Here is a 24,760-nt window from a genome sequence, read left to right as displayed (position 1 = left end):
CAGCGCAAACGCCATACCGGAAGGTATGCCGTTCAATACTCGGGAGCTCCCTGCTTCTCTGCCCCGCACGGGAAGCGCGTCTAGCAGCACTGCGCCAGGCTGAAATGCGTTCCAGGTCACATCACATCTCACATCCCTCTCGGCCTTCCGGCCGTTGTTAGTTAACCTGCGTGCCCCTCTAACGTACATCGTCGCCAAACCCACCACACTACCACACCATCTGCCATCGTCACCCACTCTTCCACCTGATGAGAGCCTGGTTGACATATTGGTAGTTGTAATGCAGCACATACAAAGTATAATAAAAAAATAAACAAAGGGAAATCTCATAAATCCTAAAGCAAAACTTCTTCCTTTCCCGTAACAGCCGTACCTCTAGCATACCCTAACGCCGACCTTTTGCTTACCTATGCCTCCTTTCTCTCCCTATATCCTCTCCTTTTTTTTATTCCGCTTTTGGTCGAGAGCAGGTATTGTTGTAAAAACTGGTTACCTGAATATCTATTTTGTGGGTTGCAAGTATTAATATTCGAAAGTTTGTGCTAGAATAAGCCGATCATTGCCGTTATCCCTCGCCTTGCCGGCATCTACCTACCCCCTTTTCCTTTATCGTCGACATGTCATCCCCCGGAGCGACGAAGAAAATCTCAGCTCAAGATTACCAAGTACTGGTGAACGATTTCAACGCCACTGACGACGCCTCTCTACTAGGGCATCGGCTGGATCGACTATTCGAGAAAGTCGTGGTGAGCTTTCCCCAAAACATCGCCCTAGTTCACGATAAAACCGAGGTATCCTTCCAAAGGCTTAATTCATCCGCAAACGTTCTCGCTCGCAGTCTTGCTCGGCGAGGTATACAATATGGCGATGTGGTCGGTCTCGCCGTGTCACGTTCTATCGACCTCGTGGTCTCCATGCTAGCTGTGCTGAAGCTGGGGGCCGCATATGTTCCCCTCGACTCGACGTTCCCTGCCGAACGTATTAATCAGATGGTTGAAGACGCCAGTCCTAAATTTATCCTCAGCGACGGCCCGAGTAGAGGCCTTGCGGACTGGAAGCACCTATGCTTGAGCATTTCTCAGGCAAGAGATGACACAATCACCGATACGACGAACCTCGGGACTGAAATTCGAGTCCAGGATTTGGCGTACGTCATCTATACATCTGGATCTACAGGGCGTCCCAAAGGCGTCGAGATTAGCCATGGGGCCGCGGCGAACTTTTTAAGCTCGCTGCGGAAGTACGAACCCGGGTGCAGCGAGCACGATCGGTTGCTTGCCATCACGACGATTTCTTTCGACATGTCAGCTCTAGAGCTGTTGCTCCCACTTCTGTCTGGTGCCACAATGATCATTGCAAATGCAAGTGCGGTTAGGGATCCACGTGAGCTTCTCGGTCTGATGAAACGCAATCAAGTCACTATTTTGCAGGCGACACCTGCGACATGGACGATGCTCCTAGAGTCTGGATGGGAAGGGGAGCTGCGACTTTCCAAGATAATATGTGGAGGCGAGCCGCTTTCACGCCACCTGGCAGACCGCTTGCTCACCTCTGCTGATTCGGTGTGGAATGTGTACGGTCCGTGTGAGACGACATATGGAAGCGTTGGGAGAGTCGGGGAAGGTGATATTGTTGTTGGAAACCCCGTTGCTAACGGTCGAATTTATGTCCTCGACGACAACATGTCACCTGTGCCAATGGGCTGTGAAGGCGAAGTGTATATTGGCGGTGGTAGTCTGTCGAATGGATGCCGCAATAAAGTCGACCTCACAAACTCGCGAATTCTCGCCAACCCTTTCCATGGCGGCAGGTTCTTCCGCACTGGTGACTTGGCCCGATTTATAGGACCGGGGAAGCTGCAGGTCCTAGGCCGCATAGATGGCGTCGTCAAGATCCGTGGTCACCGCATCGAAGTGGGCGACATCGAAACAGTCCTTCGATCATCCAGGTGTGTCTGAAGCGGTTGTCGTTAGTCGTGACGATCGTCTAGTTGCGTACTGCGTGCTTTCCTCGTCCTTCTCCAGTGCGGTATCACTCGGTGATAATTTACGTCTGTGGGTTGCTGAGCGCCTCCCGTCCTACATGGTGCCAACATTCTTCGTGCAAATGGATGCACTACCCTTGTCGCCCAACCAGAAGATCAACCACAAGGCCCTCCCAGACCCTATGCAAGCGATCCAATGCCGAATCTTGACGCAGCCTGTCTCCGAGCTGGAACGACAAATTCAGGCTATCTGGACCGACGTTCTTGGACACGACCGTATCGGCATAGAGGATAATTTTTTCAACATTGGCGGTGATTCTGTGCGCCTCATTCGCGTGCAAACGGCGTTGGGAAAACGACTGGGTCGACCTGTGTCAATCCCTAAACTATTCGAGCACTACACGATCAAAACATTGGCTGGATATTTGGCTGATATGGAACGAGACCAGAGGTTGACATCTCATGTGTTAGGCCACGACTTCAGTGACAGCAATGAAAAAATTGCTGTGATTTCCATGGCATGTCGATTGCCCGGTAGCGTGGTAACGCCCGAAGAATTTTGGCAATTGTTGCAGAGCGGTGGCGACGCGACAGTCGACGTGCCCACAGATCGTTGGGATGTCGACAAGATTTATTGTAATAAATACCCTCATGTTGACGGCACGTCGTATTGCAGTCGAGGCGGCTTCCTCGACTCAGTCTACTCGTACGACGCATCCTTTTTTGGCATATCGCCGCGCGAGGCACAAGCAATGGACCCGGAGCAGCACCTGATATTGGAGTTATGCTGGGAAGGCTTTGAACGAGCCAACTATACAAGGGATCGTCTGAGCGGTAGTCCGACGGGCGTTTTCCTTGGTATTAGCAACAATGGAGTGACCAATGGAACACCACCGGATCTGAAGGGATACACCATTACTGGAAGTGCCGGCGCTACCTTGTCTGGCCGTCTTTCTTATACCTTTGGTCTGCAGGGGCCATCTCTCACTGTTGACACTGCGTGTTCGTCGTCTCTGGTGGCCACACACCTGGCATGTAATGCTCTGCGTCAAGGCGAGTGCAACATGGCCCTAGCCGGTGGCGTAAGCCTTTTACTCAATCCCGGCATCCACGTTGAATTCAGCAAGCTTCGTGGTCTTTCGGCGGACGGCCGGTGTCAAGCGTTCTCAGATGACGCGGACGGCACAGGGTTCAGCGAGGGTGCCGCTGTCATAATACTGAAGCGATTGGCTGATGCAAGACGCGACGGCGACGACATTCATGCCGTACTGAGTGGTACTGCCGTGATGCACGGAGGCCAAAGCTTTGGCCTAACGGCACCCAGTGGCCCTGGCCAAGTCAGACTGATCCGCACTGCCTTGGTCCGGGCAGCGATAGAGCCTGACGATATTGACTACATCGAGGCCCATGGCACTGCTACCAAGCTGGGCGATCCAATTGAAGCTGCTGCACTGGCCGAAGTCTTCGGACGCGAGCGTTCTAGCCCATTAATGCTCGGCTCAGCCAAGTCTAACGTTGGGCATGCCCAAGCCGCCGCTGGCCTCGTTGGTTTGCTAAAGGTTGTGCTGTCCATGCGAAATAGTTCTATCCCCAAGACATTACATATAAGCAAGCCTACTACAGCAGTCGACTGGAAGAATGCCAATATGGAGTTGACACTGGAGAATTTACCGTGGCCCCCGAATCGTAGGCGACTGCGTCGGGCTGGTGTGAGTGCGTTCGGCATTGGTGGCACAAATGCCCATATAATTGTCGAAGAGCCATCTAGGGCTGTCATGGAGGAGATCGATCACACGAAATCCCTTACCCTCCCAGCTCCTGTCCCGTTCGTGCTGTCAGGAAACAGCAAGCCTGCTCTTACTGCACAGGCCAAGAGACTTCGGGTGCATATAGAAAACGGGATAGGAGGAGACGATCGTCTGAGTGATATAGCCTACTCGCTAGCGACGTCCCGCACACACTTGCGTCAGAGACTTGTCGTGGCGGCCGATGACAAGGCGCAGATGCTGGAAAAACTGGAGTTTGTTAGCTCGAGCGTTCTCGAGATGTTTGACGTGAGCGAGGTCGGTAAGGCAAGCTTGGGGATGCTCTTCACAGGGCAGGGCAGCCGGTAACCGGGGATGGGCAAGGATATGTATGCTGTCTATCCTGTTTTCCGGGAGACGCTAGACGAGGTTGCTACCACGTTCAGGGAGTTGGAGTCGCCCCTTCTTGACGTTATATGGGCCGAACAGGGAACCCCGAATGCGTCTTTGCTGGATCGTGCCAATTACACCCAGCCTGCCCTCTTCGCTCTCGAAGTGTCTCTCTGGAAATTATGGCAGAGCTGGGGCGTGAAACCTGACTTTCTACTCGGACACAGTATAGGGGAGCTTGCTATAGCCTATGCCGCGGGGGTGTTAGACTTACCCGACGCTTGCCGGCTTGTTATGGCGCGCGGTCGCTTGATGGAAGGCCTTCCCCTTCGCGGAAAGATGGCGTCGATAGAAGCAAGCGGCACTGAGGTCACCGCGGCGATAAAGGAATTGAGCCAGTCTGAGCCCATTCAGGCTGGTAAGTTTGAAATTGCAGCCTATAACACGCCCTCCCAGACTGTTATATCGGGAGACATAGAAGCCGTCGACGCTGCAATCCTTCACTTTACGGGACTCGGTCGTAAGGTGAAGGTACTTGATACCAGTCACGCCTTCCACTCATACCACATGGATGTCATGCTAAATAGTCTCAGGGCGTGGAAGAGATGATATTCGAAATTAAATGGCGTCAAGTCGACACGGGTAAAATCCAGTCCCATGGCTCGTGGGGTCTTCTTTGCCCGATAGAGGAGACAGCGTGGGCGGTGAAGACGTGTGCGGTCTTATCAAAAACGAGCATTCGGCTGATACCCGTGACTAAGCTCCAAGAGGCCGAGAAGCTTGACGGCTTGATTTCTCTGTGGAACTCTAACGCCAACGTGGTTCAAATGGCGCATGAACTCACTGCGAAGGCGTTGTCTCAGTTGCAAGAGACAATTCAGAGTCGATTCACGGTGCCAATAACGTGGATCACCCGTCATGCCATCGGCACTGAGGCTGATGACCAAGCAGTTGGGATCGGGGCAGCGCCGTTATGGGGCTTGATGCGGACTGCACGAAGTGAGCACCCAGAGTTGCGTCTGCGGATGATCGACGCGGATGAAAATACGGATCCAATGGTTTTCGAGCGAGCCTTGATGCTAGTTGACCAGACAGAAATTGCTACCCGTAGGAAAACGCTGCTTGCGCCACACATGGAGCGAGCTGGCCAGGCCGCGTCGCCCGCAATCAGGAAGCCATTGCTTCAAACTGACGGCTCCGTACTAATTACGGGTGGTCTCGGTGATCTTGGGCGCCGCGTAGCCCGTAGACTTGTGACCTTGCACGGACTTCGCAACTTAATTCTGATGTCGCGGCGCGGCATGGAATCCCCTGGTGCCGGGACAGTTGTGGCCGAGCTTGCAAAGCTGGGTGCCACAGCTACGATCGTTGCTGGCGATGTAGCAGATCCCGACAGCCTCAGATCAATTACGCAGCTATTTACAGCCGATCGGCCCTTACGCGGCGTGGTTCATGCTGCTGGGGCAGTCGACTCCGGTATTCTCTTGTCCCTAACCCCCCAGAAGTGCGCTGCAACTTTCGGGCCAAAGGTAGGCGGCACATGGAACTTACACCACCTGACGAAAGATATGGATTTGGATTTCTTCATGATTTTCTCGTCTATCTCTGGCGTGATGGGCTTGCCAGGGCTAGGGAACTACGCCGCTGCCAACGCCTTCGTCGACGCGCCCGCATACCTGCGACGCGCCCAGGGTCTGCCGGTCACCTCGGTGGCTTACGGCCCATGGAAAGGAGACGGTATGACAACGACTCTTATTCCGACCACTCGTTCTCATCTTTCGCAGCTTGGACTAGGTTTCCTCGCGCCGGAGGCCGGGTTGAAGATATTCGAGCAAGCCGTCCACCACGGTCGCGTGCTCACCGTAGCTGCTGTGCTTGATTTAGAGCGGCTCAAGACCTACTACGGAGAACAGGGCGGTGTGCCCACCTTCTTACGCTCAATACTAGGCGATAACAAAGCCAAAGATCTGTCCAGTCAGGCCGCTGGTTTACGCGACATGATGGCCGTCGCTGCTCCTCAACACCACAGCAGCATTGTATTACAAACGGTCCGAGAAACCATAGCCAAGGCCCTGGGGTACACCGGGATAGCTGATGTAGACGCCAATCGACCACTGAGGGAATTGGGAATCGACTCCTTAACCGCGGTCTTGATCCGCAACCACCTAGCGACGTCTACAAGTCTGGCGCTGCAACCCAACATCGCCCTCCTTCATGCCGATGTAAAGTCACTTAGCGAGTTTCTGCTTTCTCAGTTGCGAGCCAATTCTGAGAGAAATTCATCGAGCGAGTTGGAATTCGACGGTGCGACACCAAGTACTACGGCATCGGCTGCTTCTTCGGTCAATATGGCAGCCATACGAAAGGGGCTTCTCGATCCCATGTTCCAGTTCGACAACGTAGCCAAGCACCCCACTACCTGTTCCGGCCCTCCCAAGACGGTTTTCGTGACAGGGGCAACAGGGTTCGTCGGTGCGTTTATGATACACGAGTTTTTCAAAAAAGGCATCGCTGTGTACTGCTTAGTGCGCGCGGACAAACTCGCCGAGGCGCAAGACCGCATGATCCAGACGCTGAAGCAATACGGCCTCTGGAACTCTGAGTATGAACCGCTGGTGAACTCGGTTGTCGGCGATCTCGCCCAGCCACTCCTCGGCCTCTGCGAGGGTGAATTTGATGACCTGGCCGACAAGGTCGATGCTATCCTTCATTCGGGAGCTCTCGTCGATTGGATGCATCCACTCGACGATTACGTCGGCCCCAATATCCTCGGCACACACGAGATTCTACGTCTTGCCTCTCGTGGACGTGGCAAGGCTGTCCACTATATCTCGACGATCTCGACGTTGCCTATCCACGGAGGCTACGGCCTCGCCGAGCACGACGGAGAGTACGGCTACGGGACTTCGAAGTACCTAGCTGAGCGAATGGTTACGGCCGCCCGTTTCCGCGGTGCCAAGGCATCGTCCTATCGTCTGCCATTTGCCACTGCCTCGGCCGCCTCGGGCCATTTCCGACTCGATAGCGGCGACTTTCTGAATAATCTTATAATCTTATCTGCCTAAGTCTGGACTTGGGTGCCTTTCCTGCTATTAACGCTCACATGTCTTCCGTACTACCGGTGGATTATCTATGCGGTACCATTGCAGCCCTCGTTGCCGGTGGCCAGCAGCGAGTTGGCGAGGACTACGACTTCGTAAGCCTGCGGGCGCCCACATTCGAGGAGTTTTTCAAAGTCATGAATCGGGTCAGCGGTGGTAAAGGACTGATAAGCTTTCGTGAATGGCACAGCCGGGCACTTGAGTATGCAGCCACCCACCCCAACAATCCACTGGCTCGCATCACCACTATCACCGACGGCCACAACGACGAGACTGCAGCTTATTTAGTGAAAGGCGGCCAGATTGATAACAAGCATGTCCTCGGGCTTGATTTTGAATCTGCCATTCTGGTTGATGAGGGATATATACGCAAATATTTAGATCGTATTCACGCCGCGAGCTATAGCGGATAGATTAGCATACATTGTACAATAACCTGAGTTGTCACACGTCACGTAAGTCGATTATTGGATAAGAAGCGTAGTTCTGTCGCCTTCAAAAGATTCAATTAAAAAAGCGTGAAAAGGTTGATTGATTCTGTTGCCATGTCCGGCACTTTCCCGCACTTATTGTGGGTCTTATTTGATCCGATCCGGGCTAGCGCCTTAGCTAAGCCCCCTATGTACTATGTATTTGACACGAGCTTTGGGGGTTTTCCGACATTTAACCGCAACCCCAAGGGTTCGATCCCCGATGCCGTTGTTTTCTTGTTTATTTATTTTATTTTATTTATTTTTATTCTATAATCGTCATATATTTACAGTATCGAATCTGGGTACTCGTCCAATTGAGAAAGGCCGTCCCGTAACGTTCGGAAGCCGACGTTTGGAAAAAGCATTTCTCTATGTGTCCGAACCTTGTCGGCCGGAGATGCGCACGCCCGGGCGGCCCTCGAGCTGGGGCTTGCGGCTGCGCGTCAGGACTACGAGCTCGTGACTGACCCGGACGAACTCGTCGCAGATGTACCGTGCTAGGTCGCCAAAGTCAGATTGATTAGTGATGGAGCTGGGTTGGGCGACCAAGTCGACACCTGACTCTAGTGTAAGGTTCTGCATAATACATATAATAGCATCGTAAATTGAAGCATCTTCGTGTAACCTTTTCTCTTGGTACCTATTTGACTATGTACATGTATTAGGTAGGCAAAGAGCGTAACTTACATAGTACATGGCAATAGTGCCATTTATTCCTTGTTTCCTTGTGCCATGGATAGCCGCTAGCCTATTGCCCGAAGAGGAAATTACCGCTTTGGGAAGTACACTACTTATCATCGCACAGTGACACATTCCGGCCACTAAACAGGTACATATTAAGATATTAATATGGTATGATTTATTGTTTCTATAATATAATAGGATCCTCAATACCTAGGTATGTAGTAGCTAGTTGCGTCTGAGACTACTATGTTTGATGTGACGTTGCAGTTGAGAAAATGCATCCTAATAAAATTCCTCTTTCCTTTCGCGTCTTCGGGACAGTCGATGACCATAACTCCTCCTCCGCAGAGGAAGAACAGCATCTTTGAGCCGTGCTAACTGCAAGCCCAACACGGTATTTTGAGTACGTACGCAGATTTTAGAAAAGACACATCAACGCCACCTACCCCTCCTCTCATGCGGGAGACTACAGCGTTGCGTTTGATGATATGCGGCAGTGGGTAGCAGCATAGGTACCCGACTCAATCTATCAGATCTGTCTCGTTATCTGTAGGGGTGTCTAACCTAAGGTACCTATGTTTCCTGTGGGCTGTGGGCTGCCAAACACCGCCCGCGCGTAAGGGATGGGTGGTCTACAGCTTTTGATCTGCCAATCTTGCTAGGCATGCCAATATAGTTGCGAGGGCGTATTATATGTACAGTAGTAGCCTTAGATGGGTTATCCAGTCTTCATGTTGATCGCGTTGTATGGTGAACATGATCAGTGGGAGAAGACAGCCCAATCGATCCAGTTCACTGGCTTAATACATCTCGGGACTAATTAAACTGAGTCCTATTGATAATCAGCGTCTTATAGTGTCTGGAATACTTCCATCCATACGAGAGAGTTTATTTTTCTCGCTCGAGTGATGGTCGTCGTCGCCGTGGCTGGCGGCACAGGGGGTGTCGGTCGTGCCGTGCTAGACGCCATCGCCAAATCAGGTCGACACCGGGCTATCGTGTTATCGAGAACAGTGAGCTCGCTGGTACATTCGATTTGATGCAACAATATTAGACTGACGATATTCTGGGCAACCGACGAGCCGCGACGATTTGCTGTTGACTATAGCAACGTCGAGCAGCTGCTTGAGCTGCTCCGGAGAAAACAACGTAGAAGTCGTTGTTTCCGCTCTTCTTCTCACTGATGAGGTTGTGGCGCAATCACAGATCAACCTAATCAGGGCCGCCGCTCAATCAGGGACCGTGACAAAGTTCATCCCCAGCGAATACTACATCGACTTTCATGCCCCGATCCCGTAAGGCTACCCAAATCATAGTACTATAGCCTACGTGTCTGTCTACCAGGCTGACTTCCTGTCATCGATCAGTGGTTCTCCCCCGTCTCCCAAATTTGAAATCGAGGCTGAAGCAGAGCTCTCGCGGCATCCACAGCTCACATGGACGCTGATCAGATTAGGCATCTTCCTTGACCACCCGACAATGCCGCATAACCCCAAACCGACATACGTGAGCCCGTATTGGGTTTTTATTGACATAGACCATGAACAATGCGTTTTCCCTGGTGACGGGTCACAGTTGCTTGTGCTTACCCACTCGACAGACCTCGCAGCCTACATCGAGTGCCTAGTCGGCCTCCCAGCTGAGGATTGGCCGCGCGAGTCCCTCATCGCGTCCAACAAGCTGCAAGTAAGGGACCTCGCACCTCTTGCCAAGAAGGTCACAGGTAAAACAGCCTAACGTCCAAGAATGCACAATTATTCGCATGACTTACATTAATACCAGGGCGAGATTTCAAAGTCACATACAACCCGGTAGAAGCAATTCGAGAGGGTCGCATTACGCCTTTGCCCTCTAACCAGGCCGTGTTCGATGAGCCAGTCAAGGGCGAAGTTTTCCGTCAAGTCGAAGTCAAAGTCATGCTTTCGATGCTGAGCCACGCGCACGACCTTCCCGGGAAGAACCTAGCCGAGCTCTTCCCCGAGGTCCAGGCGACCCATATCGAAGACTTTCTCCGAGCTGGGTGGGCACTCAAGCAGAGCGCAGCTACATAGTATCGGTCGTGGGAGTGGGGGATGGGCAGTGGGCTTCATATCAAAGAGATATAATTTCCTACGCCTTTTTGTTATGATCGTAAATTTTGCGTCAATGACAGTCGTGTGGAATTTCTGGCAAACCCCCTGAACTCTATAGGCGAACGATCAAACTCTATAAATGAATGATTCTATTACTTTAGATACCTTTTACATGGGGGAAAGCCTAAGCCTCCAAACATTGTTCTGTTTAACTTGCATGGCGTCTCTCAAAAACCAAGACCTGGTCACTACCTATCTTAGTACGTATCTAATCATTGGTATTCTTATCTTCAATCTGTCTAAAGTTCAACAACCTCGTAGTTCTTTCTTGCGTAGAGAAACCAAAACGATATAACAAAGATGGCAATAAGAACAAGAACCCCAGCTGCGTAGTTCATCTGGCTAGCGGGTGCGTTGGCGTAGGCAGGGAAGCAATAGAAGGCAAAGGCCACTGCAGTCCACGCAAGCATCACACGAGGTTTGCCAGGAGGCCCAATTTAGGGTACCAAAACGGCCCGTGCTGGAAGTTCTTCCTGCCGTGCCAGATCACCAGTAGAGTGGGGATGCTGTAGCTCTTGCTGAAGTGGCGATGCAGAGGAAAGCCGGACTCTCGGCTGATCGTCCAGGCGAGGCGAGACTGCCATGTCTGGACCCCCCAGACGGACATGAAAATGAGGAACAGGACGGGAACCCAGAGGGCGATAGTCGAGGCTTTGCTGCCGGTGATGCTATAGATGACAGCAGCGCCAGTGTAGTCCGTATTAGCATCAAGAGGGCCCAGATTGACAAGAATAGCGAAGACCATTAGGATACCGCTACCGAACGCGACGACGACGGTCCAGACCAGGGCCTTCGGGATGTTCGTGCTGGGGGAGGGGATCTCCTCTGCCAAGTGGGTGGCAACATCCAGACAGGAGAAACACCAATTAGTCCCATTCAAGCACCATAGGCCATAGCTGAGCATCATCATAATAATAATTAAATATTGCTTTATTAAGATATTACTAGAAATATATTTTAAATATATCAGTTATATAATGTAGTTATTTTCTTTTTTTTCTTTTCCTTATTTTTAGTATTATTGTTTCTTTCTGAATTCCTGGCTATATTGATCGAAAACATATAGGCATTAAGGCAGTTGCACCAGATGCCCTCAGCTAACTGTGCGTCGGCCTTCTGGATCTTGTGGTGGCGTGGATAGTACCTACCTACATATAAATAGGTTACATGTAGGTAGCGAGGTGCACCATAATAGCGGCAGCCATAATAGCGGCAGCCATAATAGCGGCAGGTCGTACATACGTTGACGCTGTGGTTGGACTATCGGCGCTGAGCAATGCCTTAATTACCCCGTTTAATTGGGTCGTGCGTATTTTCTATTGTATTCGTATCAATGCTCTGTGCCTTCTAAGCAACCCTCACAAGTCTTTACCCAAGTACAGGTAGTTATGTAAAAATATCGATATATGCAAGACCTCAGGCAATGCAGCCAAAGCGGGCAAGTGCTTCAACTCGCGATAGAATATCATTGCAGGTACGCCTCAGCGGACTCGGCGTCAACAGCGCATGTGAGTGTAGAGGGCCGAGCTGCTGATCGGCAAGAGGATATCGTCCCTAGCTGCCTGCATGCCGCATGGAGATATGTGTACGCGGCCCTTGAGTAGCATGGCCATGCGCCACCTCCAGGGCAGCCAGCACCCAGTTCAGGCGCCTACGCAGACCCTCCTGCAGCTGCTGGAAGATGACAGGATAACAAGGACGACAATATAATTGAGGTTAGATTGGCAATGATGTTGAGCTCAGCGTTCAGAGTTGGGCACTGGTACATTAATCTATACGAAGTATCATGCGATACATCGCGATGATCACATTTGTGCAGCAGATCTGTGCGTGCAAGGCGCTCGATAGGAAGCATCAAACCACCCAGCCCAAGGCCATCGATTATTACCACCATTAATAAGCGCACATGTACGCGACCTATCAGCCGAACACAAGCACCTGCATTCGATCCTTACTTATTTGGCATCGAGATTGAACACCACTACCTGAGTGAACCTGTTCTCTCGCTAGATAAATACCGTCGGGAGCTGCATCTCGCCTATTCAGTCATGACACTGAGCGTCCGTGTCGGATAACAAGACCCGTCAGCGTCACCATTATAGACCCCGCCCGTTGCCGTAGACAGGCTACGTAGGTATACTTGAGAACAGCTCACCGATTCCTCTATACAAGTCAGATCACGAAACAGTCTACGCCGCTACTATTATCAAATACGGACCATGAGCCCTACAACGGTGCCTTCGCAAGGGCAGGACGGCGTTCCACCGGTGGGCAACGGCAGCTATGAACGTTTGGGAGAGACGTTGGCAATTTTGGGATGCGGTGCGACTCAACCGACTGCGACACACACGCACACGCACACCTCCATGCTGCACGCTAACGTATGCCCCTGAACAGGTCATATGGGAACCGCGATACTACTCGGGGTCCTCTCCGCCCTAGCCTTGCGCTCCAAGCCGGACAGCTCAGACCTGCTGCCCAGTCGCTTCAGGGCTTGCGTGAGGCATCCCGAGGCGGCCGACCGCATCCGCTCCCGGCTGCCGCTCCATGCGCTCGACACAGCCGTGACCCTGCATGTGAACGACAACCTCGCCGCCGTCGAGAGGGCTGACATGGTCTTGCTAGCCTGCCAGCCGCACCTCTTCGAGGCCGTGCTCGGGGAGCCCGGCCTGGCTAACGCGCTCCAGGGGAAGCTGGTTATGTCGGTGCTCGCGGGCGTGACATCAGAGGAGATCGAAAGCAGCCTAGAGCGCGCCGCCACGCGCCGCAGCGGAGGTGCCTTCTCCGTCGTGCGCATCATGCCCAACATCGCGAGCGCGGTGCAGGCGTCGAGCACAGTACTTGAAGCGCGCGGCAGCAACGGACTGCATGCGCAATTTGCGGCGACGGTAGGCGCCATCTTCTCGTGCGTCGGGGCAACGTTCACAACGCCGCCCGAGACATTCCCGATCTGCACGACGCTCAACGGGTCGACACCAGCCTTCTTCGCCATGGTGGTCGACGGCCTTGTGGACGGGGCCGTGGCGCTGGGCCTATCGCGCGCTGAGGCGACGCGCATGGTCGCGGCCACGATGCGCGGCACGGCCGAGCTCATGCTGGCTGGCAAGGACACGCACGACCTGCGCTACGAAGTTGCATGTCCCGGTGGCGCGACGATGCAGGGCATACGCGTACTCGAGGAGGCGCGCACGCGCGGCGTCTGGATGGACGCTGTGCGCGTGACCACGTCAAAGCAGAGCGGCCTAAGGGACGGGCTGTAGGTGGGGAGGCGGCCGGCGTGACAAATGCAGATTCCACGTTGTTTTTTTGCGACGGGAATCGGTATACCTTAAGTTTACGAAGGGTCATTGTTAGGATAACGGTCATGTGGCCTCGTCACGTGACCAGGGTTATGCCCACACACACCGCCCACGCACCGCCCACGCGTTTGTACAATAGACACCTCTCCCCATTTGGGGGAACCCCTCCTCTCTTACATACCTTAATAATAACAACAACCAATCAGACCACAGTTTTCGTTTCTATTTTCGTCGTATTACGTAATACAAAGTAACTCCAACAGTCATTATGTCGAACTGTTTTTCTATTTCTATGGGAGTCATGCCCGAATTAAGCGAAAAGGTGGTTGTTTTAGGATTAATATAATTATTAAAAAGGAAATACACGAGTATGTTTTATAAAAATATTAATTGAATATATTTATTTAAAAAAAAAAAAAAAAAAAAAAAAAGGTAAATCTTAAATTAATAACGTTTATATAAATTTTATTCACACGGATATATTATATTTCTGCATTTTAACGTAATATTAACTGTATATATTGCGGTACGGAAGTGGGGCGAAGGCAACCGTTGATCAAGACCAGCTGGCCTGGAGTGATGCGGCAGCCCCTAGGATCAACCTGCTAGTTTGAACACTATGACAAAGTACGAGACCAAGACTGTGAACTATGATATCTATACTAAGATCGCGGAAGATTGATGAAATAGCTTTTTCGTTTGAAAGACAAGCTCTGATATCTATCTTCGGGCGTCAGGACCCAATAACTGCTCTGTTATAGGGGTAAGCCACGGCGCCTACGTAGATAGTTGATCACGTCATGAAGTGCTCATCCGCCTAGCAGATATTCCTACAACGCTTCGGAAGTCCAGGTACTCGTATCGTTCTTCGAGTCACCTGTCACAAAAATGCCAGAATTCCCTCCGCCCATCGATCCATCTTATGTACCATCTGTCTCCCTTGCGAAAATCCCGGCGACGGCGCCGCTCGACGATATTATCAACACTCTCAAGTGAGATGGCGCGCTTGTCTTGACTGATCTTGTTCCTCGTCAAGATATAGCTGCTTTAAATGATGAGATCGAGCCCTACATCTTGAAGGCTAAGGCCGAAACTCACGCCGCGTATGACCTGATTCCAGAACAAACGACCATGGTCCCCGGTGTCGTAGGGAAGTCACCTACAATGGCCAGGATTGCCGAGTTCGAGGTGATTGATCAACTGCGAAAACGTGTGTTGGAGAGAAGATGTACTGCAACCTGGGAAGACCGAACCGAGGAGTTCACCATCGGCCCGTTATTGAACTGCAGTTTGACATACCATATCAGCCACGGCGGTCCTCGCCAAAGGCTGCACAGAGACGACATGATCCACGGGATCTATCACAGCGGCGAATACAGCCTCTCGAACGAGACCCAGCTTGGCTTCATGATCGCCGGGTGCAAAACCACCCGCGAGAACGGAGCTACGATGGTGATCCCCGGTTCTCACAAGTGGAATCACACCCGGGTTCCTAGGACCGATGAAGTCTGCTTTGCAGGTGAGTCGAGTTTGCGTGTTCTGCCTTTGCGGGACACGGATGGAGCTTCGCATGACGTTTCCAAGAGGAAGATCTGACTCCTGATCGGCGTACCAATTTAGAAATGGAACCGGGCTCCACGCTTGTCTTCTTCGGCAGTGTCTATCACGGCGCCGGGCACAACTCTGTTCCCGAACAAGTGCGCAAGGTCTACGGTCTATTCTTCATCCCGGGCACGCTCCGGCCCGAGGAGAATCAGTTCTTGGCTATCCCCCGGAGCAAGGTGCTCGGCATGAGCGATAAGATGCTGTCTCTGCTTGGGTATAAGAAACCAGAGACCTGGCTCGGCATTGTCAATAACGGCGATCCGGCAGAAAACCTTGGAGAAGTTTTGCAAATGGCTATCCAGTAAAATACTATCACACAGCCGATACGTACTATTGGGTCATTGAGATGTGGCAATATTAATGAAATTCCTGATGATTTGATTGATTGTGTTGTAATCGTAGGAACGCGTTATTCACCGCTAATTACATGAAATTAGGGAATCTAGGTCACCTGACATGGCTGACTAGTATGACACATATGAACAATCAGATCTGTAGAATCGCTCCGCAGTTAGCAACATTTTCCTTTACCATTCTATTGTACAAGGCTTGCAAAAGGTGCAAATGGTATAGAAATGGTATGCAAAACAAGTTTCATCAAATAATACCAATTATTAAAGTTTTTATACCATAGTATAGTAGGTCAATTGATTTTACCGATTACAAAAGATTTATTGGATGTGCGCTAAGGTGTGGCTAGCCAATAAGAGGTTACATTTATATATGGGCCACGCAGCTAGTATAGGTAGGTACCTAGGTACCTAACTTATAAGATTTACCTAACCCAATTGGAAGTGGGATACTGGAATCTTTCACAATACAACATCCTTTTACATCCTTTTACACATCATTGCACAACGTCTTCCATCAGCCAAGGCAAAACCTTCTTTCCCCAGTACTGCACCATTTTATAATGGCCCAATCCCTCAGGCATAGATTGGATGGCTTCGGCCAACGCCTTTCCATCTCCCTCGGCTTTCACTTGGTGAAGCGGAGTCATGTAAGACCGGACAGTGAAGATGACGGCGCTTGTACGTGGCAGTTTGGTGAGTGTTTGGTGTTCCACGCGCAAGTAGCACTCGTCGAGAGAAGGATCTTCCTTGTAGTCGGAGACCTCCTGGTCAGTTCCAGGGTAGTAGTTATTACCGTCAGTGCGGAAGAGATCGGCGCCGTCAACCTGGAGAGACCACTTTTTTAAGTTAGTCCGGGGGGCAGATCACAACAATCACGACATGATGGGGATGATGACTTACATTCATGCGTCCTATGAAGTCGCCGGGCTGCATCCGAGCAAAATACCGATCCACGCTAAGTCCGAGCTTCCTTTCGTAGCCTGGAACTGGTTTGTGGATTTCCCGGACGGACTCACCGACACGGGATGGACTAAGGAATCCACCTGGGAAGCAAGCAATGTATCCTTGTAAGCGATACTCTCCGTCTGCGTCAGGGCACATGAAGTAAAAGTCTTCCTATTTCGCATTTTAGAGTCAATAACTAAGCCTTCTTAAGAGTTTAGTTATATGTAAATGTAACAATACTGACCTCGACGTTCTCTCCCATGTACGCCAGCATTTGGGCATGTGTAAGTCCCTCGGTAGTAAGTGGGTAAGTCGCTCCTGTAGCTAGATTCTTGACCGATTTCCCCCGCATCTTCCCTTGCGTCTTGAACATGGTTGGGAACCTAGCGGGCAAATACCTGATCATGATCTCTTCGTATAATTCCTCGATAGCTGGATTGACTGCCTCGCCGGTCCCGATCGTAAACTCGGCCTTTTCTCGGATAAGGGGCAAACGCTCTTGGATACGACCAAGATAGCCACGATCCATTCTAATCCAATCTGAACGAACACGCTTTTGGATTCCTGTATTTCATGAGCCTGGAATTATGAATACTAAGGGGTTGACTTCATTACCCATAGTAACGTGTCCTTGAGTCTTGTACGGCTGGTACTTAATAGGGTCTACCTTACGGAAGTCGAAATCCCATAACGGCTCGATTTCATCATCTTTGGATGACTTTTCCTTGAGGGTTTTAGTTTCGAGTTTCCGATTGAAGATCTTTATGATCTGAGTTAGTGCTAACAGCACTGGAGCTAGGAAGAGAAACCATAGTGCTTCCGAAGTAAAAAGTCTGTTGTATGCAATCTCAAACATGATGGAATAGGGTAATATATGTTCCAATATATTGCTTAATTTCTAAGTCTTCAAGACATCTTCGGATGTCTTATATACTCGTGAGATTATGGACAATTGTGGAACCCCATCCAAAAGCTTGCAAGCGAACAACTAGTCACCCTACAGATGAAACATCATGGGTATTGTCTTTGGAATGCAGTGTAATGTTTTAGCTAATCAAGCTTGAGAATAGACTCGGGGGAGTCTACATATTGCAGTGTCTTTGCAGTGTGGAGAAATATGGGCTCGTAGACATGCAATCCTGTCTGCCATAACGAAATCAAAAATCAGATGACTCCATCTAATACACATGGTATACGTGTGTTTCTTGGCTAAAGTTCTGCCGTCTTACGCTATCACCTATGTATAAAGACTCTGGCCTGGGCCTTGATCATGGTTAACTCCACTAGGTTTTCCCATTAAAGGAAGCTCATTTTCAACTTCAACTACGTCCTTTCTGGATGCTCGTATATTTGATTTCAAGCTCCAGGTCTATGTAAAGATCAGGTACCTTATGAGAATCTTGATCATCATTACCTAATGTTTTGGCTGTAAGTTGCGTAGACCTTGTTAAGTTAAGCTGCAGCTGGGACGTACAGCAACGATACGCATGAGACAAGCACCTAATATATGCAACTTCCACAATGCTCGCCATGTTAGGCTATGTCAAAAACTGATCCGTACCTACTTAGGTAAGCGTGTGTGGGGAAACTCGATTTTGCTATAGTCGCTTTGACGAACACAGATATCAAATATCGAATCTCCCAGCTGCAAGGTAGCATTCCAGGGTCTCTTTCCCGCGTGCCGTGTCAACTGACTAATATTGTCAATGAGATCCTTGACATCGGATACGGAGTTTCTACGCTGCCAAGATAGCATCACATGTAGACATTGCGGAGGTAGATGCTTCATTCGACGTAATGGAGTCGCTTAATGAGGCATGTGCGGCATCCGGGTATTGAGCCCATGAGGAGTTTGACTAACAAGGGTTTCGGTGGGCCAGAAATGAAGTTGAATTAAGACAACCGGAATTTCCCATTGGCGAATGTAAGAACCTTGTTCTAACGCAAGGCAAAGATGGCGGGCTAGCCGGTTTAAGTCCTACACCAGAGTTATCTTGTTTGATAGAGTTCCTTGTACTTTTGTCAGACAGCGTTTAACAATATGAATTGGAGTAGATATTCAGTTATGCTTTCATGTGTTATGTTGTTACTCGGTATATCTTACATTCCAATATTCTAAATGTAAAACAATACAACTGCTTCGGTCAGTAGGGTAGCCGGTCCACATGACTTAGAAAAGTGGTTACTAGTCTGGCATAGCACATAGCATCACCCCGCTGGGATCATTATCGATCCTTGCTCGCGGAGTAGGCAGAGGTGGGTTCGTATATACGTAGAACAAATCCCGCCCACCCTGCCTAGGCTCCGTGTAGGCCCGAGCTCCTAGATGCGGCTCCATATTTAGGTAGGATCGGTATGGAGTACCGTAAACATATTTCCCTATGCACTCAGGCTCAGGTGCGAGAGAGACACAGATACATACACATTCCGTTTATATTGGTAAATTAAGACTTTGGAAAGACTCAAAACATGCCGCTTACGAACGGTGCAAAGTCTCGACCAACCAAATGTAAATAGACAATTATCGTATCTTCCTCGCACCTAGGAACATAATAAATATGACATGAATAGGATGTGATACTATATGAAGCATGAGTAGTCTTTGTATAAGGGCGCTTAAGTCTCTGTTGGATATGATCCGTTCATTCGAATTCTGACTTTCTCGTGATCCACGACATTCAATCCCATGGGACTAACATCATTGTACTAAGAGACGAATAATAAGCGCCTTTTTATTCTCTCGGCCACTATATATCCAATCACCTAAATGCATGATGTCGCTTGCTGGGTTAAACTGATACCTAGCTAAGAGACATCCACACCGGTATGGAGTCAAATCCCGAAGCCAAGGAATAAGCATCTAGGTACTAATTCCATGACTTGCTGGTTATATTTTCTCAAAACAAAAGCCCTTTATTATTTTAAAGCCGCAGAGTCAAGTATACCTCAAAAATAGGTACCTCAATTTTTGAGTATATTAGAAAATCGACCAGAGATAATGAAATGATGGGACATGATCATAGGGCATTCTCGGAAGACTATTAGTAGTGGCCCCTAACTAGTAACTATGATCAGCTAGAATTCTCTGCATGGGTTATTGGACGGAATGATACATTACGCGTATACACTAAAAATAGGCACTTTCAATCCCGACTAGTTAACTATCGTAGGTTAATTCTGAGAATCCATGTCCTAATTTTCGTAAGTGCCGATATTGGCATCTTCTTGCCAAGGCTTGCAATTACGAATGCTAGGGCATATTTGCAATACGAATATAAGAGGTACCTAGGTAGGCATAACGTATGAAGTCGTTGAGATAAACCAATTCTTACTTGCGGCAAAGGAAGAGCCCTAAAACCTCGGTCCCTCCGCCAAGGGTGTAGCATCTATGACAGCAAGAACAGAAAGCAGTATTAGCGGCGAAGAATTGTTGTTATGCTGAAGGGATTCTTAGTGTACCCAAATCCCGCATATCTGCAGGAGTAGTGAAAAATCATTCTGTAATTAAAAATAGTCATTAGCGACGGCTTTATAAATTTCAAGGAAGGGCAGTGATAAGACAGACATAAGGTGATAGATGTTATGTACAAATGATATTGTCGTGTAGAGAGTTATAGACTGCATATATACCTTATACCTTATACCTTATACCTTATTTGATGTAACTCCCTCCTGGCCATGTGCTCCAGGTGAAGTTATTCAGTATATGCTTTCCTGTGAAAGGCTCTCATGCACAATACCTAGGAGTTTTACAGGATAGCGTGTGAGGATATCGCGCTTGAAAGAAAAAGAATTTTTTTTGAATCGTAAAATATATCGACACACTTTAGGAAAAAATAGGCGGAAATCGTGAGGAAACTTTCGCCAGTAGTTACCTAATTAAGGAAAGTTGTAGATAGGGCGGGGTCTTCCATATTTTTCTGCTGGGGGTTGAGTAAAGGAGAGGAAAGAAGAGGAGAGGGGAAATAAAGACATAAGAGTAACGTAAGATCCCAACCCTATTATATAACGGTTAGGCTTTATTCAGATAGCATTTGATTATCAAACTGGAGACGGCCCTGAGCCTTCGAGCCTGATGATTATAAGTCAAACCACCCTTACTGGGGCCACCCTAGTGGGGGCCACCCATTTCCCATACAAAATCAACGATTTCGCATATCTGTATTTGATTCAAGAAAATAGATAAAATTATACAGTCTTTGATTTTGAGTACGGTATTGGATTTTAACCAGGTATAAAATTTTGAAAAAATGGCAGGGCTAATATCTGTGATGAAATAAATACAAGAGTATACACTAACAATTACACATACAAATTTATATACAAAGCTGTTAAGGGATATTATTGCTTATAACTTTACCAATTAATATGGTATAAATGTAGAATCTATATCGTTAAATAAGGGACGTTTTAATACAACTTTTAAATCTAGGGCCAATTATATAACTTATTTATCTGAGAAGTTATAAGCGTTTATAAGGTGTTGGAATATGGGGAATAGCCAATTATGTAATCTAGCCACGTGCCACCACGTGCGTGGGGCTAAGCCTAAAAGGGTTTACCTTTTAGGCTAACCCACACACACACAACTCAACAACAAGCAACAACAGATCGTGATAGCCTCATTTCGGTACCGTGTATTCCCTTTCCTTTGCCGTACGCTTATTGGTGTACACCTAATCCTTACCTAATTATTACCCATACCTGGTCCTTCCTACATAAGGTTTTATGGTAATTTGATGAAATTCCCATATAAAATTAAAATTTTAAAAATTTTAAAAATAACATTAAAAATACACTTTATTATTTTACTATCAAAATATTAGATTTTAAATATGATAAAATGTACATAAGCTATTATAATGATCGCAAAGTAAAACATAAGAGATTATATATTTTTATCTATTTTCTTGAATTAATTCTAGACATGCGAAGTTGTTGATTTTGTATGGGAAATGGGTGGCCCCCACTAGGGTGGCCCCAGTAAGGGTGGTTTGACTTAACCTATGATATTCTGCCTTCGCGTAATTTGAGGCGTTTATGATTTCTTCCTTCTACCTTAGCACATAACTCGTTTTTTCTAACAGGGTGGTCTTTGAACGGAAATAAAAGGTGTCCGTAAGTCCGTCAGTCCATATCAATCCCAGTCCGACGTCCTGGTATAGAGGCAATAATCCGATAGGCGCGAAGGCGAGATTATAGCCACAGCCAGCGGCTTCATAGTTTTGAGACCCGATGCTAGCACCAAGGAAGTATAGCATCTAGGTGGAGCTTGAACCAGATAATTGGTTTCTCTGCCGTCAAAAACTGCCCAGGATCTTGGATTTCGCTGCCCTTTCATCTTGTGACCGCAGCTCTGATATGCCGATATATCAGCCTCAGAAACTGTAACAAGGGCTGTATAGGTTTGGAACGTATATTCAATTTACTAATAATCCACAAAGGTCTCAAGATCCTTAATTCCTTCCCTTCTTCAAAGGGACGGACTCAAGTCCTATTTGTAAACAGTCCTGAGTACGTATCTTGAGATCTAACCAAGATACTATAGTAAATGTTGGTTGTTCTTGCATAATCCTGCATGTCCTTGTGATACGGCTCATCCAATGATTCTAATATTGGTTATCCTAACCGTCTGACTAGCGCTTGTCCATCTCATATAGCGACCAACACCCTCTTGGCGGTGTTGTCCGTGTGATAAAAATCCCCCCAGAAGAACAGCTCTGTTATCGAGGTTCTCTCAGTCGTAGTACCTGGACAACAGGTCTCCAGCGGGAGCAAGACCGGTAAGATAATCGCTGCTCACCAATGAGTTGTCAAGATCGACTTCTCGACCGAGAGGTATAACGAATCTGTCTTAAATCACCAGGGAGTTAATAGCAGTACGTCTGGGTGTCTTGATTTAAAGGTAACAATAAGCGAGTCAACAAGTTGTTCGTCAGGGAGACTTAAGGGGCTCCCACCACTGGATAGAGGCATGAGTCTATACAGTAGACAAAAGAGTGTTGTTAGTTTGCTAGCTAAGAAACTAAAACTAAGAGAGCGACTAAATACATAGCAAATAGTTGTTTTTATATATCTTATAGTGACGGTAGGATAGAACGGGTTAATGAAGTCGAACGCGAAGGCTTCGATCACGTGATTCATTATGGTGTTTTAGTGAGTGGCGAATAGGGGCATTTTGATGCACCCTACTTCAGTGTGTCGCACGAGACCCCTGGAAATGCCTGGAAATGCCGTCCTCCATTTAAAATACTATCACCCTCTGTTTAGCAACAATCCAGCCACGACGAAGTCCACTCTTCATGACGCCATCTCCGGAAGCGAAGCGGTTGAAACGAAGAATCGGTGCAAGTACAATCCTTACTGGAAAGGTGTTAGCTTTGATGCATTCGTATGAGATTTCGACATGTCAAAATATATAGTGCAGAACTGGAGATGCATGGGAGGAGACGGCTAGGGGGCTGAGATGGCGGCGCTGCATCGGCTTTATCCTCGGAGAACTTTACGGGACAATGTCTTGGGAGGTAGATAGAACGAAAGCCACGTACCTGTTGGGCGTCGTGAACGGCTTTACATAGCCCTGCCATGTTTTCGTGAGTGGAGAGTTTATCCAAATAAAGAATACCACCAGCGCTGACGCTGATGGAGGCTGTGTGACCCTCGACCGTTTTGGGCTTGTCCGTAAAGATCATATTAAACCGGGAATCAGCCTTATGAAGGGCGTCTCGCAGCTGGGTCGTGTTACTATTACAGGAGGCCGGTCCCCAGATAGTCTTTTCATCGTAGGTAAGGACGCATTGCTTTGTGTGGCCTTCGACGGAGTGTGCCTTCGCATCAAGCCAGGCTCTGGTAGCCATGATTCAAGTCTTTTGTTTGGGGAGTGTATAAATGTGATGATAATAATCGGTGGTAACAGCGATTCAAGGACAATAATGGGTGGTTATAGTCCAAGCCAAGTTCTCTTTTTCATGTAGGCGGGTTGGTTTATAATATATATCGAGGAGAATAGGAAAATATGCACGCAGACAGACAGGGAGAAGAAATTGACGGATATCACCTTCGGATTGTCGTCCTAGGAGACGCTGTTGCCCTCGATTATCTGCGGCCTTATACTCTGGACGCTTGATATTGCAGCTCAGCTCGCCACCTGATGATACCACATTCCTGACGGGTACTGTAAACGGATATGTACGTGGTGTTCACATGTAATACTAACTATTATCTGATCGGACATGAAGACCCTCGAGGCTGTCATGCTCCTATACCATTGGCTGTATAGCATAATATGCCCATCGGTGTAAACGCTGTAGTCCTAGCCACGTCGCCATAAATCGTTACGCCCGCGAGGCTAGAACATGGCTTCTGGCCTGGGAGAGGTGCGGATGAAGCTATTGCCTGGCAAAGCTGTCACCGGTCAGTAGAAAAGAGATGTGATGGTAAAGCAAGCACTGTCGGTTCCCACGAATGATAGCTGTGGCGGCCTCTCTGCTCGCTGAAACGCATCGCGCTGGTGCAAATCAGTGAGGTTGACCACGGGTAATAGCTTCAACCTCGGGGCACAGAGTTGTACGGGCGTTAATACTGTGATCCTAGAGGCTCGATCACCCGATCGAACTGATAGAAGCAGTGAACCAAATGATCACGCCCCCTCGACCGAGCTGGAGTTGCTGTTATGCTGAATATCGACAGGGCGCTAGCGAACCCGAGGGGTTGGTGACTTCTCTCAGTAAACTTAGACTACACTCGTCGAGGTTTCATGCGATATGTAGTCCGGGATAATTTGTTGCAAAAGATGAGCAAATCTTCTGGGGTCCTCGACAGCTCAGCCAGAAGCGAAAATGAATGGCCGGGTGTGGGCATTTTACCCCAAACTCAACACCACGTACTATATTCAAAATGAATATGAACGAAGGCCATGGAAAATAGGAAGAATCATATACTTATTCGTTAGCCCTTGATTATTATTAAAGATAGTTTTTACGTTTTAATTATAATTGCTTTACCATTTAATTTACTTTTATAATCGTCGATTATTCAAAGAGGCCAAAT

The 24,760-nt window shown here is 48.6% G+C and overlaps 8 protein-coding genes across 8 annotated transcripts; 5 read left to right on the top strand and 3 right to left on the bottom strand.

Annotated features, from left to right (window-relative positions):
- Positions 1–617: 617 nt before the first annotated feature.
- On the top strand, positions 618–4,728 carry F4813DRAFT_382544 (polyketide synthase; the record flags this gene model as incomplete). The annotated part of the gene is made up of 11 exons (XM_049245817.1): positions 618–1,950; positions 1,991–2,028; positions 2,068–2,100; positions 2,137–3,000; positions 3,043–3,118; positions 3,155–3,345; positions 3,388–3,635; positions 3,675–3,712; positions 3,743–3,813; positions 3,853–4,051; positions 4,154–4,728. 11 exons carry the CDS (start codon positions 618–620, stop codon positions 4,726–4,728), a joined length of 3,666 nt encoding a protein of 1,221 aa, XP_049096700.1.
- Positions 4,729–7,222: 2,494 nt separating this feature from the next.
- Positions 7,223–7,633, top strand: F4813DRAFT_392489 (uncharacterized protein; the record flags this gene model as incomplete). Its single annotated transcript, XM_049247293.1, has 1 exon — positions 7,223–7,633. One exon carries the CDS (start codon positions 7,223–7,225, stop codon positions 7,631–7,633), a length of 411 nt encoding a protein of 136 aa, XP_049096699.1.
- A 967-nt stretch (positions 7,634–8,600) lies between these two features.
- On the top strand, positions 8,601–10,428 carry F4813DRAFT_398857 (uncharacterized protein; the record flags this gene model as incomplete). The annotated part of the gene is made up of 5 exons (XM_049248102.1): positions 8,601–9,402; positions 9,486–9,489; positions 9,519–9,672; positions 9,745–10,100; positions 10,160–10,428. Exons 1-5 carry the CDS (start codon positions 9,286–9,288, stop codon positions 10,426–10,428), a joined length of 900 nt encoding a protein of 299 aa, XP_049096698.1. The 5' UTR covers positions 8,601–9,285.
- Positions 10,429–10,914: 486 nt separating this feature from the next.
- On the bottom strand, positions 10,915–11,432 carry F4813DRAFT_370093 (uncharacterized protein). The gene has a single exon (XM_049244487.1). It carries the CDS (start codon positions 11,417–11,419, stop codon positions 10,919–10,921), a length of 501 nt encoding a protein of 166 aa, XP_049096697.1. The 5' UTR covers positions 11,420–11,432; the 3' UTR covers positions 10,915–10,918.
- A 1,134-nt stretch (positions 11,433–12,566) lies between these two features.
- Positions 12,567–14,033, top strand: F4813DRAFT_202232 (pyrroline-5-carboxylate reductase). Its single transcript, XM_049239563.1, has 2 exons — positions 12,567–12,831; positions 12,907–14,033. The coding sequence occupies exons 1-2, from the start codon at positions 12,729–12,731 to the stop codon at positions 13,767–13,769; spliced, it is 966 nt and encodes a 321-aa protein (XP_049096696.1). The 5' UTR covers positions 12,567–12,728; the 3' UTR covers positions 13,770–14,033.
- Positions 14,034–14,906: 873 nt separating this feature from the next.
- On the top strand, positions 14,907–15,971 carry F4813DRAFT_370086 (uncharacterized protein). Its single transcript, XM_049244486.1, has 2 exons — positions 14,907–15,327; positions 15,429–15,971. Exons 1-2 carry the CDS (start codon positions 14,940–14,942, stop codon positions 15,716–15,718), a joined length of 678 nt encoding a protein of 225 aa, XP_049096695.1. The 5' UTR covers positions 14,907–14,939; the 3' UTR covers positions 15,719–15,971.
- Positions 15,972–16,215: 244 nt separating this feature from the next.
- On the bottom strand, positions 16,216–17,585 carry F4813DRAFT_370085 (uncharacterized protein). Its single transcript, XM_049244485.1, has 4 exons — positions 17,327–17,585; positions 16,956–17,275; positions 16,667–16,882; positions 16,216–16,602 (listed from the first exon to the last, which is right to left on the bottom strand). The coding sequence occupies exons 1-4, from the start codon at positions 17,565–17,567 to the stop codon at positions 16,261–16,263; spliced, it is 1,119 nt and encodes a 372-aa protein (XP_049096694.1). The 5' UTR covers positions 17,568–17,585; the 3' UTR covers positions 16,216–16,260.
- A 5,370-nt stretch (positions 17,586–22,955) lies between these two features.
- On the bottom strand, positions 22,956–23,568 carry F4813DRAFT_392483 (uncharacterized protein; the record flags this gene model as incomplete). Its single annotated transcript, XM_049247292.1, has 2 exons — positions 22,956–23,074; positions 23,142–23,568. The coding sequence occupies 2 exons, from the start codon at positions 23,566–23,568 to the stop codon at positions 22,956–22,958; spliced, it is 546 nt and encodes a 181-aa protein (XP_049096693.1).
- Between the last annotated feature and the right edge of the window lie 1,192 nt (positions 23,569–24,760).

The sequence above is a fragment of the Daldinia decipiens genome (genome assembly GCF_022478715.1).
Source record: "Daldinia decipiens strain CBS 113046 unplaced genomic scaffold F4813scaffold_35, whole genome shotgun sequence".
Taxonomy (NCBI): domain Eukaryota; kingdom Fungi; phylum Ascomycota; class Sordariomycetes; order Xylariales; family Hypoxylaceae; genus Daldinia; species Daldinia decipiens.
Note: the sequence above shows the minus strand (reverse complement) of the source record. Positions and strands in the feature narration are given on the sequence as shown.

Excerpts from the sequence above, each read along its gene's own strand:
- F4813DRAFT_370093 (XM_049244487.1), bottom strand. The coding sequence starts at position 11,419 with ATGATGATGCTCAGCTATGGCCTATGGTGCTTGAATGGGACTAATTGG.
- F4813DRAFT_202232 (XM_049239563.1), top strand. The coding sequence starts at position 12,729 with ATGAGCCCTACAACGGTGCCTTCGCAAGGGCAGGACGGCGTTCCACCG. Across the intron at positions 12,832-12,906 it reads GTTGGCAATTTTGGGATGCG|GTCATATGGGAACCGCGATA; the intron begins GTGCGACTCAAC and ends GCCCCTGAACAG.
- F4813DRAFT_370086 (XM_049244486.1), top strand. The coding sequence starts at position 14,940 with ATGGTCCCCGGTGTCGTAGGGAAGTCACCTACAATGGCCAGGATTGCC. Across the intron at positions 15,328-15,428 it reads CGATGAAGTCTGCTTTGCAG|AAATGGAACCGGGCTCCACG; the intron begins GTGAGTCGAGTT and ends GTACCAATTTAG.
- F4813DRAFT_370085 (XM_049244485.1), bottom strand. The coding sequence starts at position 17,567 with ATGTTTGAGATTGCATACAACAGACTTTTTACTTCGGAAGCACTATGG. Across the intron at positions 16,883-16,955 it reads ACATGGGAGAGAACGTCGAG|GAAGACTTTTACTTCATGTG; the intron begins GTCAGTATTGTT and ends AATGCGAAATAG. Across the intron at positions 16,603-16,666 it reads ACTTCATAGGACGCATGAAT|TGGTCTCTCCAGGTTGACGG; the intron begins GTAAGTCATCAT and ends AACTTAAAAAAG.